This window comes from Chroicocephalus ridibundus, chromosome 3, assembly GCF_963924245.1.
Source record: "Chroicocephalus ridibundus chromosome 3, bChrRid1.1, whole genome shotgun sequence".
Lineage (NCBI taxonomy): Eukaryota > Metazoa > Chordata > Aves > Charadriiformes > Laridae > Chroicocephalus > Chroicocephalus ridibundus.
In genome coordinates, this window is record NC_086286.1 from 118,111,741 (window position 1) to 118,129,028 (window position 17,288).

General features: G+C 37.5%; 1 protein-coding gene across 4 annotated transcripts in view; it reads right to left on the minus strand.

Moving 5' to 3' along the window:
• WDR35 (WD repeat domain 35) overlaps positions 1–17,288 on the minus strand; it is a 43,255-nt gene that overhangs the window by 8,084 nt on the left and 17,883 nt on the right. For all 4 annotated transcript variants that reach the window (XM_063330530.1, XM_063330532.1, XM_063330529.1 and 1 more), the window contains 9 exons: positions 11,440–11,584; positions 10,055–10,124; positions 9,251–9,304; positions 7,284–7,393; positions 5,490–5,700; positions 4,819–4,899; positions 4,551–4,687; positions 2,496–2,699; positions 466–612 (listed from right to left, as the gene is read on the minus strand). In XM_063330530.1, coding sequence (XP_063186600.1) covers positions 466–612; positions 2,496–2,699; positions 4,551–4,687; positions 4,819–4,899; positions 5,490–5,700; positions 7,284–7,393; positions 9,251–9,304; positions 10,055–10,124; positions 11,440–11,584 — 1,159 coding nt within the window. The remainder of the gene's footprint in view (positions 1–465; positions 613–2,495; positions 2,700–4,550; positions 4,688–4,818; positions 4,900–5,489; positions 5,701–7,283; positions 7,394–9,250; positions 9,305–10,054; positions 10,125–11,439; positions 11,585–17,288) is intronic.

The following is a 17,288-nucleotide window of genomic DNA, read 5'->3' on the forward strand; positions in this document are numbered from 1 at the left end:
TGGACAATAGCTGGAGAGAGATCCAGATCAGAGAGAACTGTGGACCTTTTCAAAAATTTGTTGGTTTAAGTATTCTAGAAAGTTTGTGGTTAGTTTTGAAATTCACTGATGTTTAGTAATTCTCTCCTACCTTTTTTTTTTTTCCTTTAATACTTTCTATATCCAGCCTAATACAACCGTATAGGTATTTCTCCCCCTGCCCCCCCCCCTTTGAAGCAAACAGACTTCTGACAAAACTGAGATGTTTATCACCTTCGCTCTTTAGTTGATAAACAGTCTCTGTTTAAAGATTTGTGCAGCGATGGAACCGTAAAGGTCCGAGCTAAATCTCATCATTCCAAAATTATTTCATGTATTGCGTCCTGACTTTCCTGATGTCTGTACCTACTCATAAATTAAGTCTTGTCATCAGTTTTATCATTTCCCTTCTAATTTCCTTCTTACTTGGTCCTCTACAGAACATACCATTTCTGACGGTCTGCAAAATAATCTCCAATAGCATTGTGGGCTTGTTCAAGAAGGGCATCATCTGAATCACCTGAGCCAGTTTTCAATAGCTGCAATACTCGAAACCAATCTCCCAGTTTTATCCGTAGTCCAATGGCAAGATCCCTAATATAAACAGAAAATAGCAGGAAAAAGTCAAAGACAATAAAATTGCTATCAAAAATCTTGAGAAAAGCATCCAAAAGTATTTTCATAACCTACAACGCAGGGATCACAGTGATCCTGGATAGCTTGTTTACAATTTGAACAGTATTCCAGAAAAGCAAATACTCAGAGAGCTCACAGGTTACATCATACGTACGCACTTCCCTATTAGCCATACTCCTGTGTGAGGAGTTAATTAAGCAGCTGGTGAGAGAGTTGGACTGTGTCTCCTTCAGGTTTCCTCTTACTCTGTATACCATTCTTTATCTTACACTGCTGACTGCTACAATAGATGGCAGCAGCTGCAAAAGGCTAAAAGCAGAAGAGAGATGAGGGGAAAGGCCAAGGAGCGAGGAATATGAATAACAGACGCAAAAGCCGAGATGTAATAAAATGGATTTCAGAGACTTCTCTTTCTGATTCAAAATGACTTTGGATAAAGGAGAAAGGACTCAGAAGCAGTCTTTCCTTTTTATTATTCATGCATTCCTGTGACCTACCTTGTGTCTATCTGGCACGTTTTTCCCACCGTATAATTACTTCTGTACGAAGTAATAAAGAATTATTTTCTGCAGATGCATAGAAAATAAAGGGGAGAGATATATACACTTCTTTTAAAGATGCCCTAAACTTACAAGTGAGTTAAGGAAGGCAATACCAAGTCAGCGCAGACAGCTAAATAAGAGCATCTATCTAAAAAATTCAAAATTGTGTTTGAAAAAGCCTGATTTATGGTAGGTCCTTATCAAGATTTTTTCTAGTGGTGAGGAAACACATAAGGTCAATACAGAATTCCCATATTCTTGTAGCTGGGGGATAAGATGCTCTACTGCTGAAGAGACCCGTAAAAGAAAAGTTAAGTCTTTGACTTCTGCAATCCTATAATGGCCAAATTTCTCTTCAGCCATGTGGAAAGGAACGTGCTATCTCTAAAAATCAGTGTTGCAGTGCGACTGAAGTGCCTGTGAGGCAGTTCACCTCTGCAATCCAGCATACTTCCATAGGCAAATTAATTATGTGCAAGAAAGTTTTCTATTACCAGGCTCTAACACGCATCTCTCCCCAGCTCCTGTCCTGCCCACCTCCTCCTTACTGGGGAAGAGGAAGGTTTCTCATTCTTACAGAATGAAAGAAGAAATATTTTTTTCCTCCCATCATTCCCTACTTTTTTTCATGGCTCCCATTAACCAAAGCTTAAAAATTTCACATACGCGTAAGTGATTCATGCTTCTCCATGTTTGACCACCACCTACAGGCTACATCGTACAACTGCTGCCTATTATTTCTCATTATCCTTTTTCAGTAAGGACAGTGCTCTAGCTAATTACTTAGTGTTAATTTATATTTCCCAGTAATGCTGTAGTTTTGTTTTGTTTGTTTTCGTTCCTGAGCAAAAATTCCAATAACTGATCCACAATTTCATCCAGAGTCCTTTCTGTCTCTCCAAAGATTACAGTTCATTAAAAACTCTGTTGTTTGTATACGTAATTGGAAAGAATGTGTACTTGGCTACTAGCTGAGAGCAACAGTACATAAATTAAACATTAGTTAAGATTGTTTGTTTGTATTTTTGGAATCCCAGTTGAAACGCTGACAAAATACTTGCGAAAACATCTACGAAACACAGCACTACCTAGAGCAGCTGAGGTTTTGCGAACAGTTTTGAATGCGCTGATTTACATATAGAATTGGTTATCTGTGGATACAATAAAATTCTCTCCGTCTGAGCCTTTTCTGTCTTTCCAGAAACTGGTAAAGAGTCTTCAGTGCTAAAATAGCCATTCCTTATTAAAGCAGGCATTTTTTTTTCTTTATTTGATGCTGAGATGACTAAATACAATTACCTTCTGTCCATATCCAGATACATTCTTTCAGCTTCTTCAAATCTGCTAAAATAGGCTGCCACTTCTGCTTGCTTCATTGACTCGCTCTGCAGGTTGCCTAGACGCTTCACAAATTTAATACCTTGATAATCTTTGCAACGTACAAAAGCTTGTTCAGCAGTCTGGAGATCCAGCTTCTGAAGAGCAGCTTCAGCCAGGAGACGCCTGTGTGAAAAACAAACATGATAGATGGAAAAGCAACTATAAAGTAAATTAAATGAGGATCCATTTAATTAGTCATTATTTAAAGAAGACATCATTCAAGTTACTGCAATTGTATTGTTATTCAGTGGTACGACTGTCCCTAGTATGTTCTGTGATCTATCCAGTACTTGCTTAAGGAAAGACGTTCAAGTAGTTGCTAATATTCTTTTCAGCTGTTCAAATGGACACTGGCGTGGGAGGAATGGGCAGGGTTTGACTATTACAGTTGTCTGATGTGAAATGTGTTGCTGGTCTCAACGCAGTTCCATTCTACTTTCAGCCTTGATGGCAGCCTCAGTCTGAAGGCCTCCAACTAAATTGGTCATAAAGAATAAGTTATCCTTCCAATCCATCTGATGTTCTTGTCCGGTTGGGACAGCAGGCTGGGAGAGCAGGGCAGTTTGGGAAACCTTGTACTGGTACTGCCCCAGTGGCGAGTTCTGCAAATAGAGAATTTCTACCTTCAGGCCAACCTACATCCATCAGGTGCCTGAATGAACTCTAGAATTTTCTGCAAAAATAAGGCTAGGTAAATTTAGACTAGCTGACTGAAGTTGTGAAACAAAGTCAGTGCAGTAGGGTACTGACAAAACCAATATTATTATTGTTGTACTCAGTGACCTAAGCCAGTATCAGCTTAGTATTTTTGAATAAATTTGGTGTTCGTACCACTTCAGCTGAAGTGCTCATCACTGACATCAGTGAAACCAAGAGAAAAACAATATAGCAAATTTAATCGATCTGTGACACAAATCATCCTGTTTGTTGTGTTCTAGCAGGAAGGGCACTGTCCCGTTCTGATCTAGAATACATTTGCTACGTATCCAGCACTTCTAATCCATCTCTTCTGTATAAATATGACACATCGTATGTTTACTTGCATAATGAAAATTAGGTTCATGGCAATTTTGCAGGGAGGTGAGCAGCATTTGACATTATTTTGTGATTTTACAATATAAAACTTTTACTGAGAGACAGACTTTCAAAACTAGTGATTTTATATTAAATAGTACTAGCAAAAAGCATGAACAACTTCAAACCTCAAAAAAACTTCAGCTAGTTCAAGACAGTAGTAAAAATGAAGACTCACGAAACGTAACTCTTACCTTACATACTGAAACTAATAAAATTACAGTACTATTACAGAAACTTTCAACATGTAGCTATCAAATCCTGTTTTTCAGAAAGTACATGCTGGAGATGAAAGCCCAACTAGATAGGAGAAAATGCTCTTTGGGACAAATTACAACATTCATAAAATCATGGAGTTCCAACTTAACAAGAGCCCTCTTTTTGGGGTTCAAGAACTAGGAGCCTGGGAAAGCACTGGCCCCAAGTTCTTTTTTTAAGATGTCTACTGAGGAGTCTTGAGCACTTGCTCAGCATCTCCCAAAACATGAATTCTCAAATGCTCAGGAACGAAACCCCCACTTTTTTGCATTCTGGGAAATCCTAACACCACACAGCTTAAAAACTTCCCAAACACGCCATTTGCAAAAAGAGGTGGGGAGCCAGGCTAGCAGGGGACTGCAAGGCTCTCTTGGGCCTTCCCTCAACGCTGCGATACTCCTTTGGAGGTGATTCAGCCCAACGCAGAGACGTTCTCGGTTAGAACAGCAGCCCTTCAGTTGTAGCTGAGCACTGGTACCTTTTTTCCCCTTCCCTTTTTCTTAAACAATTCTGTTTAAAGTCTATACTGCTTTGGCTGGTTTTGATTTGAGGTTTTATACTTTAACACTAGATCTGTCTGAACAGGAAAAGAATACAAAAGAACACAAATTTAAACACAGGTGGTTTATAAAGAGATTTTACCAAAGTCTGGGATGCGGATTGTCTTCTATGAATTGGGAAGATTCCTCAATGCCAACTTTTTCAATCAATGCTCGACTGTCTCGCAATGACCGAATCTCAAAATTGATGATGTAATCTTTGTTAGGATGTTCAGGATTCTAACAGAATGGATAAAGAAACATCATTTCATTCCACGTCACCTTTATTTTCACCCAACATAGATATCGACTGTTCCAATCATTAAGACAGACACCAACTTTTCTTACAAAATAAAATTAATTATTCTTACCTTTAATATTTCATCCAGAAGAACAGATTTGATTTCTAAGTCTTCAAAGTTGCAAATATATCCAGAAGTTTGTATAGGTTCCTTAAAGTTAAAGAAGTTACAAAGGAATGAACTTGCATTCTGTCTGATCAAACCCTAAACAAACGTCTTACGTATACATAAAGAGAATTTCTTCTTCTCCAAACAAGGATTTAGTTGCATTTCCAACAGGAAACAAATGCCAAAATCTTTAACGTTATTAACAATTCCATATACACAGACATAATTAAAAATCCTCATATTTTCTATAACTGAATTATGAGAAGGAGATGAAGGAACACCTGCCAATATTTAGATTCAACTGAAACGTGTTTTACAAAAATCTTTACTAAAATTGCATCTATATTTTCCAAAGCATACAAAATATATGCTCCTGAAAACATCTCATACATTTAAGAAAAATATGACAGCATTTTTATTTTTCCAGGACTGATAGTTCATTTTACTAATTTGTTCCTAAACAACACTGACACATTAGAGCTGACAAGATTTTGAGATTTCCAACAGCAAGTTTATTGTAATAAATACTTGTCTAATTGAACAATAAACACAAGAATAATACTGTTCAACATAAAGCCATTAACTTACGAGCGAATTTGTAAAATGAGTTGTTTACGTATATTAATATTTACCTCTGGATCCAAGTTTCTGAAAACATACATTCTTGTTTTCTCCATCATTGCAAACAAATCTGGATTATCTTTGGCCCATTTCATATCCCAGACATCTTTGCGTTCCAGTTTCAGCTGCTCACCTATCACCTGCTGTCCTGTACTGTCTACTACCCGTGTATCCAAGTTAAAGATCGTCAAAACACCTGAAAGGTCTATGATAGCAACACGACTACAGAAAAACAAAGGAAGAAAAAAAGACGACAGCTAAACAATACTATTCAAGGTTGTAAATCTGAAATATTTCCCTAAACTGGCACACGCAGGCCAAATTTCCCCTCTAATCTAATACCAGTATAATGCCATAGATTCAGCAAGATGCATGTATTCTCATTTATCTGCACAGCAGAGAGAGACCAGAGACACAGAAAGAAGTTTTTCATCTGCTCATACAGGATCTGGCCCTGCAGAGGTTCTGAAATATGCCCGTTCTTCATCTAGCATTTTGAAGATCCTTAGTACTTCAGATATCAACTTCAGTAAAGTGCAGGTTCTGCCCCTCGCCAAACTTTTCTTGACAGAGCCTAGAATTAGCAACCGAACACAATTGTTTTTCATTATTTACTAGGAGGGAACGAAGCAGATTCTTAAATGAAAAAGTGCAGTGATGCAGACTGTTAATCTCTAAAAGAAGATTTCTTATATATCTACAAAGGGTATTCTTTATGTTTTTTTCCAGACAATATTAAGTGTAATCCAATTAATCTTTGAAGTCATTTAAAATACGGGGAAAATACAATTTCTAAAGGGTTACATGTGAAAGTCTCCAGTTACATAGGTCTTCAGTGAGTTATACGAGCCTGCATTTACTACAATGCCATTTTAAAAGCATTTCTAAATACTTAAAGATATTTTGACACCTGAAATACCTATTAAAGTTTCAAAGCCATTTAGAAAGTTAACTTCAAAACACTTATGGATCTCAGCCTTTTTCACCAGCACAATGTCATTTAAGAAGGAAACAGCTTGGGTTCAAAACAAAATTAACGCGACTCTGACTAGATCACATTGCCTTTTAAGTGAAGCAGTCTATTTTTGGTCTACACCTAAAAAGGTGAGCAATCTACATGTGCATTATGAATTTTGTTTAAAATTATAAAGTTATTTTGAAGTGATTAAAATGGTCTCACAAGTCCTCTTTAGTCAGAATATTCCTGCTTTTTCTACCAAGACTCTCACAGTCTCTCATGCAAAAAATAACTTGAGTAGAAAGCAACTTCAGTATTGGCACAGCTGAAGCTTAGGCAAACCAGTCTTGCTAGAAGCATTGCCCCCAGCTACAGGTTGTAACAATGGAAAATTAACATGGGATGAACAAAGTTTCCAGGCATTAGAAGGACACACAAATAGAAAGAAGCCTTAGAGATAAAATGTCAAGTTATGACATTACTTTGTCAATTCATGTCATGATCACAGGAAGCTCATGTTTGGTTCACCTAATAAAACAAAGATATTTTCACGTGTATGTTTCCTTAAACTCCCCACACACACCCTAAAGAGTTTAAAAGATAAGAGAGCTTTACTAACACAGTCTCTCCAAGCAATCTGATGACTGGCCAGACGTAATTAATTACTAATAAATAAATGGTTAAGCAAACATTAATAATAACTAAAATTAATAAATAGTTTATATTAAAGTAAAAATAATACATAATTGTTACAGAATCATAGAATTCACAGAATTAGTATTTTCACAAATTGTGGCGGTTTATTTTAAAGTCACAGACCCATGTTAGAAGCAGATCTGTAACTTACCTGGAGTTGCAATTCAAAGACAGCTGATACGCACGACAGTTCAGGGTATACTTCTGTACTAGAGCAACGCTAGGAAGACTGTATCTCTGAATAGTGCCGGATTCTCTTCCCTAGAGAAAAGCAATGCTTGCTTACTGAGATAATTTTTCCATCAATAAACTCTTAAAAAAGGTTTTATTTATATGCTGTCCTATACAAAACAGATTTTGGGTAAGAAGTGGAGAGAGGGAATGTCATCACCCTAAAAATTACAAGTTCTGCTATTCAAACAAGGTACTTCCACAAGATGCTACAATTTACAGATCTGCTTAAATCAGGGATGTTAAAATGAAAAGCCATGCTCCACATTCAGCGCACAGAACAGTTCCAGGAGCCTGACAATTCCCCATGAACCTTCAGACATGGTCCACATAACAAAAAAGGAGAACAGTGAAAAGCTCCCTGTCCCACGCTGGTAAATCCACTCAAAGAGGGCCATATGACAGTACCACCTCGGGTCTGAAAGCGGTACAGCTGCGTTCATGGAGTGCTGTCTGCATGCTAACAAGTCTCACCAATTACTTCAAGACTTGAGCTAGCTTTAGAAGTAAATGCTATAAAATATACTGGTTATCCAAAGGCTTGAGTAACAATAAACAAATCGAAGTACCAATGTGGTGTATCTTTATTTTGCCAAATGACGCTCCCGTGCCCTGTGTCAAGACACCATCAGGCCAACAGTCTAAAATGAGTTTGACATCCCTGGACTGAAACGATCCCTGCCACTATTTTCTCATGGTGTTTCCGTAGACTGAACAACGTATGTTATTTTACCTACTGTTTAACCCTTATGCTGGAAGTGAGTCGCTATTAAACTTTAAGGCAGTCCAAACTTTATTCCCTCTTTTTCTCCCTGAAAGCCACCCCTAAGATCCTCAGTATAAATCACCTTTCATCTTTGACTTTTTCGTATCTGTATGCCCTATAAATTGGAAATCAAATTTGGTCAGAAGCGTTAGAAAATCTAACCAATTGTAATATGCATTCAGCTACAGCACATTTATCCAGATCTAGTCTGAAAGACATTTCCTCTCATTCCCTTCCTTTTAACTGAAGTCACTGATTAATTATCCTTTTAATTTAATTTTCTCACTCTTATTCTTCAAGCACGAACAGAATCCCACAGTCATCTACTAACCATCACACTTTATTCATTTGTGGTTTTTTTCCCCATGACCCACTGATTTTGTAAAATCCAGTCAAAGGATAGAACCAAAAAAAAAAAAAAAAAAATCACTGGAGTAGGAACATGGGAAAACATGAAGATCTTTCTTGGGAAGGTGGATAAAAAGAAGAAACAGTGCTATCTTTGTTCTGCTTGATTAGTTTGTTTTAAAGCCCACTGTATGTCTGTTCATCTAATGAGATCACTCTTTTTGGATCAGAAACAAAAAATGCGCCATTTGATATAATACCTCATACATAATGCATTTGTATAATTCATAAATGTATTAATATGTATATAGCATACTACATGCATTTGAGATTATCTATCATCATACATTATACCATTAATATGGAAATAGCAAAACTTTGTAAATCTTTGTGCACGTACATGCAGCTTAGAAGAGACTTCCTAGAACTCAGATTACAGAATTAAGTCCTGACCTCGACATTATTAAACCCTACATATAAGTACTAACTCAGACAACTAGTCTGTACCTAAATTGTAAGCACTTAGTGAATAAGCCTTTAGTGAACTAGCCCTTAATGAATTAGAAAGAGTCTGGGTTAACAGAAGAACCTGGTAAAAAGTTATCTTTGAAGACATCTAGAAGGAGATTTCATCTAAGTTCATCTGTCTAATTTAGAATTTAGCATAATTTCAAATGCTTTGAAATTATGACTGCTTACGAAAACACTGCAGAAGAACCTCCTGCCTACAAGCACAAGAGGAAATTAGGAGTTATTTTAATCATGTAACTTACCACAAGTAGCATCTTATCAGATGCTGTTATCGCACAAATTGGATCTCTTGTTCCCTGAAAGTATACAAGTGGTATCAATAGCAGTTTTAATGCAACAGTAAGAACGCACTGCTAAAAAAAGAAGTTTGATTTAAATATATGAGAATCTTGCTAAGTATCCACATGAAAAGGGACTATCAAACCTTGTCAGTATACAGTAAATGGATGGTTTATGATATTAGTAGCCTTTGTTATGGGAATCATGACAATAGTAATACTAACAGCTTCCTTTCCTCTCCTGCCCCTCCTCCAGAAAAATAAGAAACACAAGAAGTAACAGGTGTTTAACAGAAAACACAAGAAAGCAACTATCCCTGACTTGTGAGGCTTGTAATTAATTTCAGGTATATTGGTAAGTACAAAAGCGAACATGCACATGCACGCATACACACGCAAAGTGAAAAAGGCCCAAAGTACTAGAAAACATTACCAGGGTTATTGAGTTTCAACAAGCTTATGCTTTGTTGAAGTAAGGGGACTGGCTGCTCACCAGGACGACAGCAGGTGTCTACATACTGGACCCCAGAATATACTTTTATTATGTTCCCTACAGTTTGGTGTATATTTCCAGTTATACATAATGACACAGTAACAACGCACTAACCAGAGGGAAGAAAAATAACACTTATGTACAAAAGGTAGAAAAGAAAGTTTAAGTACGACCACTGCTACTCATGAAAAACTAGGAAAATAAATAAAGCAATGCCAACTACCCTTTCAAGGTACCAGTGACACCACAATGAACTAGTTAAAAACATCTCTCACTTCAATAGCTCTGCTGTAATCAAGGTGTCCATCAGCAGATCCTGAAGGGGTGTCATCAATATGATAAATCCTATCGAAAAGGAAAGTTAGAAGAGAAAGTGAGTCCAAAGAAAGAATCTTTTTTGACAGCATATAGTTATCTTCAGTCCTCAGAGAAGAAACCATTGCAATTGTAAAAGAATAAAAGCTATACCTGTTCTTATGTTCCAGTAGTACCCCCTTTGATAACCCTGTTTTGTATTGATATAAAGATATGGAATTTGCTTTCACTTTTATAGTCCCTGATGGTCTATTCCCTTATGATCTACAAACTTTCATTCTGCAACGAGAAGCTCCTGCAACCCATCAACCACCCCAGTTGCCTCTTTTCAAACGTGCACTTCCATGTTTCCTTAGGCTCTTCTCCATACTTAGGAAGAGCATCACATTCATATCCACAAAACGTATGCATTACTGTATTCAGTACTTCATCATAACTTCTCTTTTGCCTTAGAAAGTAGCATTAGGAAAGATTTTAGAATGCAAAAGTCATAGTTTATGCTGAATGACTCATAGTTTATGCTGAATGACAAGTATTTACTTTTTCAGTATTTCTGTCAAATTTACAATCTTGTCCAAGGCTCGGACATTCAGGTACTAGAATAACATAAGTTATTACATCATGTACAAATAATTACTCATTATTATGGATATATATAGTGACAGGAGACAGTACATTTATAGAAAGATGCTATAGCATCTCTATGGAAAAAAACATACACAAAAGAAAATCCTAACAAAGTTGCAAGCTTGTGGAGGTGTCAGAAAAAGACAGAAAAGTTAATGCCACTAATGAACACCTGGGAAGGAAATGTTTTGGAGGCAAGATGATGTTGACTTTGGCTTGTTTAGTTTGAGAGGATAAAAGTCCCTGCGGGATTAGACATCAAAGATACAATCAGATACAAGTGTATTTAGAGAAGAACTAGCTGGATGGACTAGGTCCTTAACAGCCACTGACGCACAAGAAGCAGTTAAAGTTAGCAGAGGGAATACAGGTGCCTAGAGAGTAAGGGTCTGGAGGAGAAAAAGGGGAGGAGGAAAAAAAGGCATCAAGACAGACAACTCTGTAAGGGAAGCACACAGTGAGCAAATGGAAACACTGAACAGGAGCTAATCCAAAAAAGTCTAAGAGATTTGGATAACAAACACACATTTGTTATGAAAAACTATTCTTTAGTATTTAATCTTACGGGCCTGCAAGTCAACAAATCTGAGTAGAAAAATGAGAAGACAAGAGTTCATATTTTAGGCATGGGGGAATCCACCTTTATCAATGATGCCAATCCACCTTTATCAACGATACCAATGCAAAGGAAGAAAAATGACAAAGCCTGAAGACAAACCTTTCCCTGCCTTCTTTTCTGGTCCGTGCTACCTGATTGATTTCCACTGCTGTGAGCTTCTTGGCCACACGATATTGCCAGATGTAAAACGCTTCTTTTGAAGCTGCTATCACATGCGTTTTGGTCATTGTGACAAACAATGGTCCTGTTACGAAACCCAAATAGTTGTAAAATTAGTGTGGCAAGTATTGGACTAGATGCTAATTCGTAAACTTTTTCCCAGACGGATGAAACCGTATCTCCATAGATTAAAGGCAAAAAACCAACCAAACAAACAAGAAAATCCACACCACATGGTCTAGCAGCAGTTTTCATTAATTGCAAATAAATTTCTCTGGGGCCTTGTGGCCTTGTTCAGAAGAACAGAGAACTTCTTTACAAGTTCTGATTTTAAAATCAATACTTTTCTCCCCATTATTTCAGCAAATTGCTATACAGTAATGCAGAAGACATCAAATACACATAGACAAGTTTTCAGGTTAATGACCAGTTCAGGAATATCTCAAATCTCTAAAAAGACCTATTAAAAAAACTCCCTATCTGACATCTTTGTAGTTATTCAAATATAAGTAAAAGGAAGATTACTCAAAAGTTGACAATCGAGAAGAGATTCTTTGATTAGCGCCACTTAAAAACAATCAACAAGTTTTGGAGTCAGACAAGACCTAGAAACGTTGTTTGTATCTTAGTTAATAGCTGGGCCAAATAACAGTTCTTTATCTGCACGGCAGCAAATTAAAAATTTAGCAAAGCATGCCCTTAGTCTTACTTTATTGCACCCAAAGATCCCAGTGTAGGAAGGCAGGACATTTTCTTTACTTTAGCCCTAAGTCCATTTAGAAGATGTGGATAAATTGAGTATCTCATTCCTGCTGTCAATGTTCAGTGAACACAGAAAAAAAACAATATAAGTGTACTCAAACAATTACGTTATTCTTTATAATACACTGTCTTGACTGTATTGTGGCTCTTTTTTCCTTTTACAATCCTTTGTTTCATCTTTCTGAAAACCAGTGAATGCACATAAAAAGGCATAGAAAAATGTGGAAACCTATTAAGTAAATCCCCCAATATCTTCAAATTCTACAAGTAAATCAGCATGCTACCAGACAAAACAGGCAAAGTCAGAAGAATTGTGTAGCCCAGCCTGTTAGCGAAACACTGACTCATACAGATAACACGCTGTGAGCACAAAATCGGATTCTTTTACAGAGAATCTCGATTTTTCGGTATTTTAGCACAGAACAGAACTCTGGAGGGAGCTATAAGCCTGCCATAACGAGAACCAGTGCTTCCGCAGACAGATGGGGAAAGACTAGTTGAACAGATTTTATTTCTTTGAAACCAAGAGGATTATATAAGCTACCTGATGGCTCTAGAATACTTTTTAGTATAAATGTAAATACTGGATAAGAAGGCTTAGTGATGATGCTTAACATGTGAGCAGCACAGTTGTTTACATTATATGCAACTCGGTGTATTTCATATACTTATATCACATTTATTTCAATAATTAGTCACATACAACTGAAGGATACAGTCGCCTCCATTTCATTAACAGCATTAGTAAATTCTATGTATTTGCTCTGGTTTTTTATCACCTTGTAGCTGTACATGCCGTAACAGTCAATGGTTTTATCCTTTAAAACTGAAACATGAGAATCTCCTGACCTGTGAGGAAATAAGGTTTCCTCTTGCTAAAAATCACGAAATTTTACTACTATTATATTTGGACTCAGCTTAGTCCACATTTAAACACTTTACTCCGAGACAACGCTGAACCAGGCCCACATCTGAAAGTCATAAGCATTCCTCAGACTCACCAGGTGACTCCCCATCTGACCTACAGCTTCCATGGAGCCTAAACTTACTCATTTGTGCACACCTCGAAGTACCCCAATCTGGGAAAAAAGGACGTTCACACAAGCTCTGTTGTGATCCAGAAACAAGATGGCAACGCATCTATGCTTTATCCAAAGGATTACAATCAATTAGGCATTTTATGGACATGCCTAAGACTTAAACTGATCATTGCTGTCAAAAACACGCCACACACCAACCCCCGACACATCTTCCTGCCACCTCTTTTATATCAGCTTTAGCAGTAGCTTGACCACAGACTAAGTTGGATCAGTTCACTCATCTAACTGACCTCAAAATTAAATAAATAAAGATTAGTTTAAGTTGGATTAAAGAGAAAATCACAAATGTTGGAGAGGGCAGGAATGAGCAGCCAGCATGGAGAGCAGGGCCTTCCCTTCTTTGCAACAGCAGGCTAAACGATGATTGGATTGAAGCCAAATGTGAAATTGCAGGAAGAGGGATACACAGCACACAGGCATAATCATCAGGATCAGATCCATTCAAAAATCACATCCAGAAGAGTGTATCTATATGTGGGAACCAATGCTTTTATAAAATTGCCTATATAGCTTAAAGAATTGCATAAAAGTAGGACATAAGGGATTTTTTTTTTTTTTCTAGAATTGCTTTAGCATTTTATACTGGACAGTCATTAAACAAGCAAACACACACAAAAAAAATACAAACAGAAAATCTGTGGAAAAAGAAACTAAAATCCAAGGCGAGACTGGACATTAGGAAGCATTTCTTTACCAAGAGGGTGGTCAAACACTGGAACAGGCTTCCTAGAGAGGTGGTCGATGCCCCAAGTCTGTCAGCGTTTTAAGAGGCATTTTGACAAGGCCCTTAATACCATGCTTTAATTTCTGGTCAGCCCTGAAGTGGTCAGGCAGTTGGACTAGATGATCACTGTAGGTCCCTTCCAACGGAACTATTCCATTCACTTCTATTCCCCCTTCTCACCTCAAAGCATTAATCATTGGGCTACACTCTGCTCCTAAAATGCTTTCCTTCTTGGCTCCGTAACAGCGTAACTTCCACACAAGGAAAGGATGCCCCAGTCTGGGCTGATGCTGGGGCAGAGAAGGAAGGGATTTGTCCTTTCCTGGGAAAGGAAAGACGCTCATTTCAATCCGTTCAGGCTGAGGAAGATCTAGAATCCCTTTCTAGGCAGCTCGTTTAACTACTTAAGTTTCCTTTAGCATAGGGAAGCATTATCATCTTATACAGTGGCCTTGATTTTAGCAGCTATTGTTGCTCACTTGGGCATCAGTGCCCTTCAAAGAATTTATGTTCTGATTATTCAGCAGACAGAAGAGCAAGCACCTTAAGTCAGGAGGAGGCAAGAGATTCAGACACTCCTCTGCTCAGCATTTCCACTGCAGAGCAGCTTTCCAGGCTAAACATGTGGACTTCTTAGATTGTCTAGCTCTTCTCACTGATTTTGCAGAGAGCTAACTGCAGTATTAACGTCTTAATACTTAATTTTCAGACCTTGAAAATATGCATGGAAAGCATTTAAACAGGTGCCTTACTCTTCAGTGATCAAATATTGAACAGGTTTGAATATACCATCCCACCAAAATAACATGTGAAACAACTGCCCTTTAAGTTTTCTCTGGCCCTTCTTTCTCTTCTCACCTAATTTCTCTTCACTGTTCCTTCATAAAACCTCCTCCCTGAAGGGGAGAAACTTTATGTCTTAAATATCCAGGAATCTTGAAAAACCTTCTGCAATGTCTGTATTTCATCCACACTCACTCCATCCTACTTCAAAACAGTTAGAAAACACCTGGTTTCATGTCTAATCTTTTAAAAAAATAGTAGATGGAAAACAAACTTGATGCATGACTGTATTACTTCACCGCATGAAAAAGCTGAGGCACTTTCTAGTATATGAAATACGAGAGAGACAAGTGATCCCACCTAAAGCTGATGGAAAGGAAGCAATCTGACAGACAGACACAAGACTAAACTGTTGTTTTCATACAAACCTATTACAGGCTGTTCCTGAGAAACTGGGACAAACTTAGTCTGATCAATAACATCTACCTAATTTTAGAGCTTGATTCAAATGTCTCTAAAAGTGTTAGCTCATAAACAGAAGAAAGCATCAGAGAGCAGCAGGGACCACTGAACTGCACATGGGACACCTCACGAATGACCACAGTTCACAGAACATGAAGAAATACTAGAAATCAGTTATATTTTACTTCAAAATGATCATGTTTCAGTAACAGCAATTCAAGTGCTGTTTCACATGCAATTCAGTCATCCTTGTGAAGGCGTCCAGGAGGGAGGTGAGACACCTAGGCATGACTCCAGCACTGTGTCTTTAATCTACCTGTATGTTGATCAGGCTGTTGTATTCATTTCACTGGGCGTTAGGACACGTGTGAAAGATAACCCAACACTTCACTATGTCAGTGCTCCTAAGCGCATGTAAGAAGATGATATAATCCAGCCTGAGTGACATTTTCTTAGCAGATACCATCTGTTGTGTTTCCACTAAAAAGATATTATATAACAAGATATTTAGCCTTCTGTAGTTTATATTTAGTTATTCATGAAAAGGATTTTGACAGAAAGCCTGTGAGCCTGTGAAAACAGAAGAAACTGTGTTGGTTAATTTCTGTACCCTAGTAGGATGGAACATAATAATGCTAGACAATGGAGAAGAGATTAATTTATGAGCTAGCAAACACTAGCTATTGTGAAGGACCCTAAAAACAAGGCACAGGAAGCACAGGAAGAAAAATGCCCTCGGACAAAATAAAGAGCAACATGAGGAAGAGCTTCAAGGAGTAACCATCCATCAATATCTACAGAAAGTTGAAGTGATGGCCCTTCACCATATAATGACTGATTAATCCTTTTTTGCCATCATTAGCAGAGGAAAGCATTAGAAAGCTAATGACATAATTAAAAATTCAATGGAATAAAGAGAATAAGCATTTTTTTGAGCCCTTCTTAAACTATTGGCTCAGAGCCCTACAACGTAAGATTTGCATGTCCTGGGGGTAAATCAAACATTGTGCACTGTCACAATTACTTTTTCATTAGGAGATTAATAGCACTCTGTTGAAACAATTTTATAGTGTTATAAATTCACAATTTGTACAACTTGTGCCTTAATGCACATTCACAGATGCATTATTCAAATGCTCCAGCAGCTACTTAGCATCCCTAGATTAGCAATCTTCTTTCTCCACTATCAATTTCCACCAGGTCAAAGCCAAAGAGACCCGCGGGGCACCAAAGTCTTAAGGAAGAGCAAAATCTTTATGCTCAGTAGAGCGCCAGGTGATTGCTATTCCAATAAGGGGCAGTCTGGTAAAAAACAGAAATATTGTGTGTTCAATTTGCAGTAATTACAGCCAGTCAAAAAATATAGTTCAGACTCACGGCAGTCAGGAGTGCCCACTTAACAACAGGCAGGAGCACACGGATAGCGAGTTGTCTGTTGAGAAACATCCTACTATAAGAGAAGGCATTTTTCACAAGCATTAATGAAAATCAAATAAAGTAACAACCTAAGTGGTTCTAAATGCCATCTTTCAGAGTATTTTAAAAGTCCAAAACAAGAGTTCAAAATAAAAATTACGTAAGCAACTTATTTTCTGGACAGAACTCAATGCAGCAATTCATCACTTCAGTAAAAGAGAATAGCCTGAAAAACTGTTTTGGTACAAAGAAGAAAAAGAATTTCACAGACAGGTAAGATATTTTTCAGAAGTCAATAACACTCCAATTATCTTGCATAAGAGATACGTTTGTGCTGCTTATATCTTAAACTATTAATGATTACACTCCCCGGATAACTGTTTTGAAGCTGATTTTTTTCATTTATAAACAGGACACAGGTAATGATTTTTGATGCGCTAACCGGAATCTTAAAAGAACTTACAGAAAGGTCTTCTGCCTTTAAGGTTTTACAAGGTCTTCTCTCTCTCTGTTGACCTCAACAAGGCCAGCCAGCTGCTGAA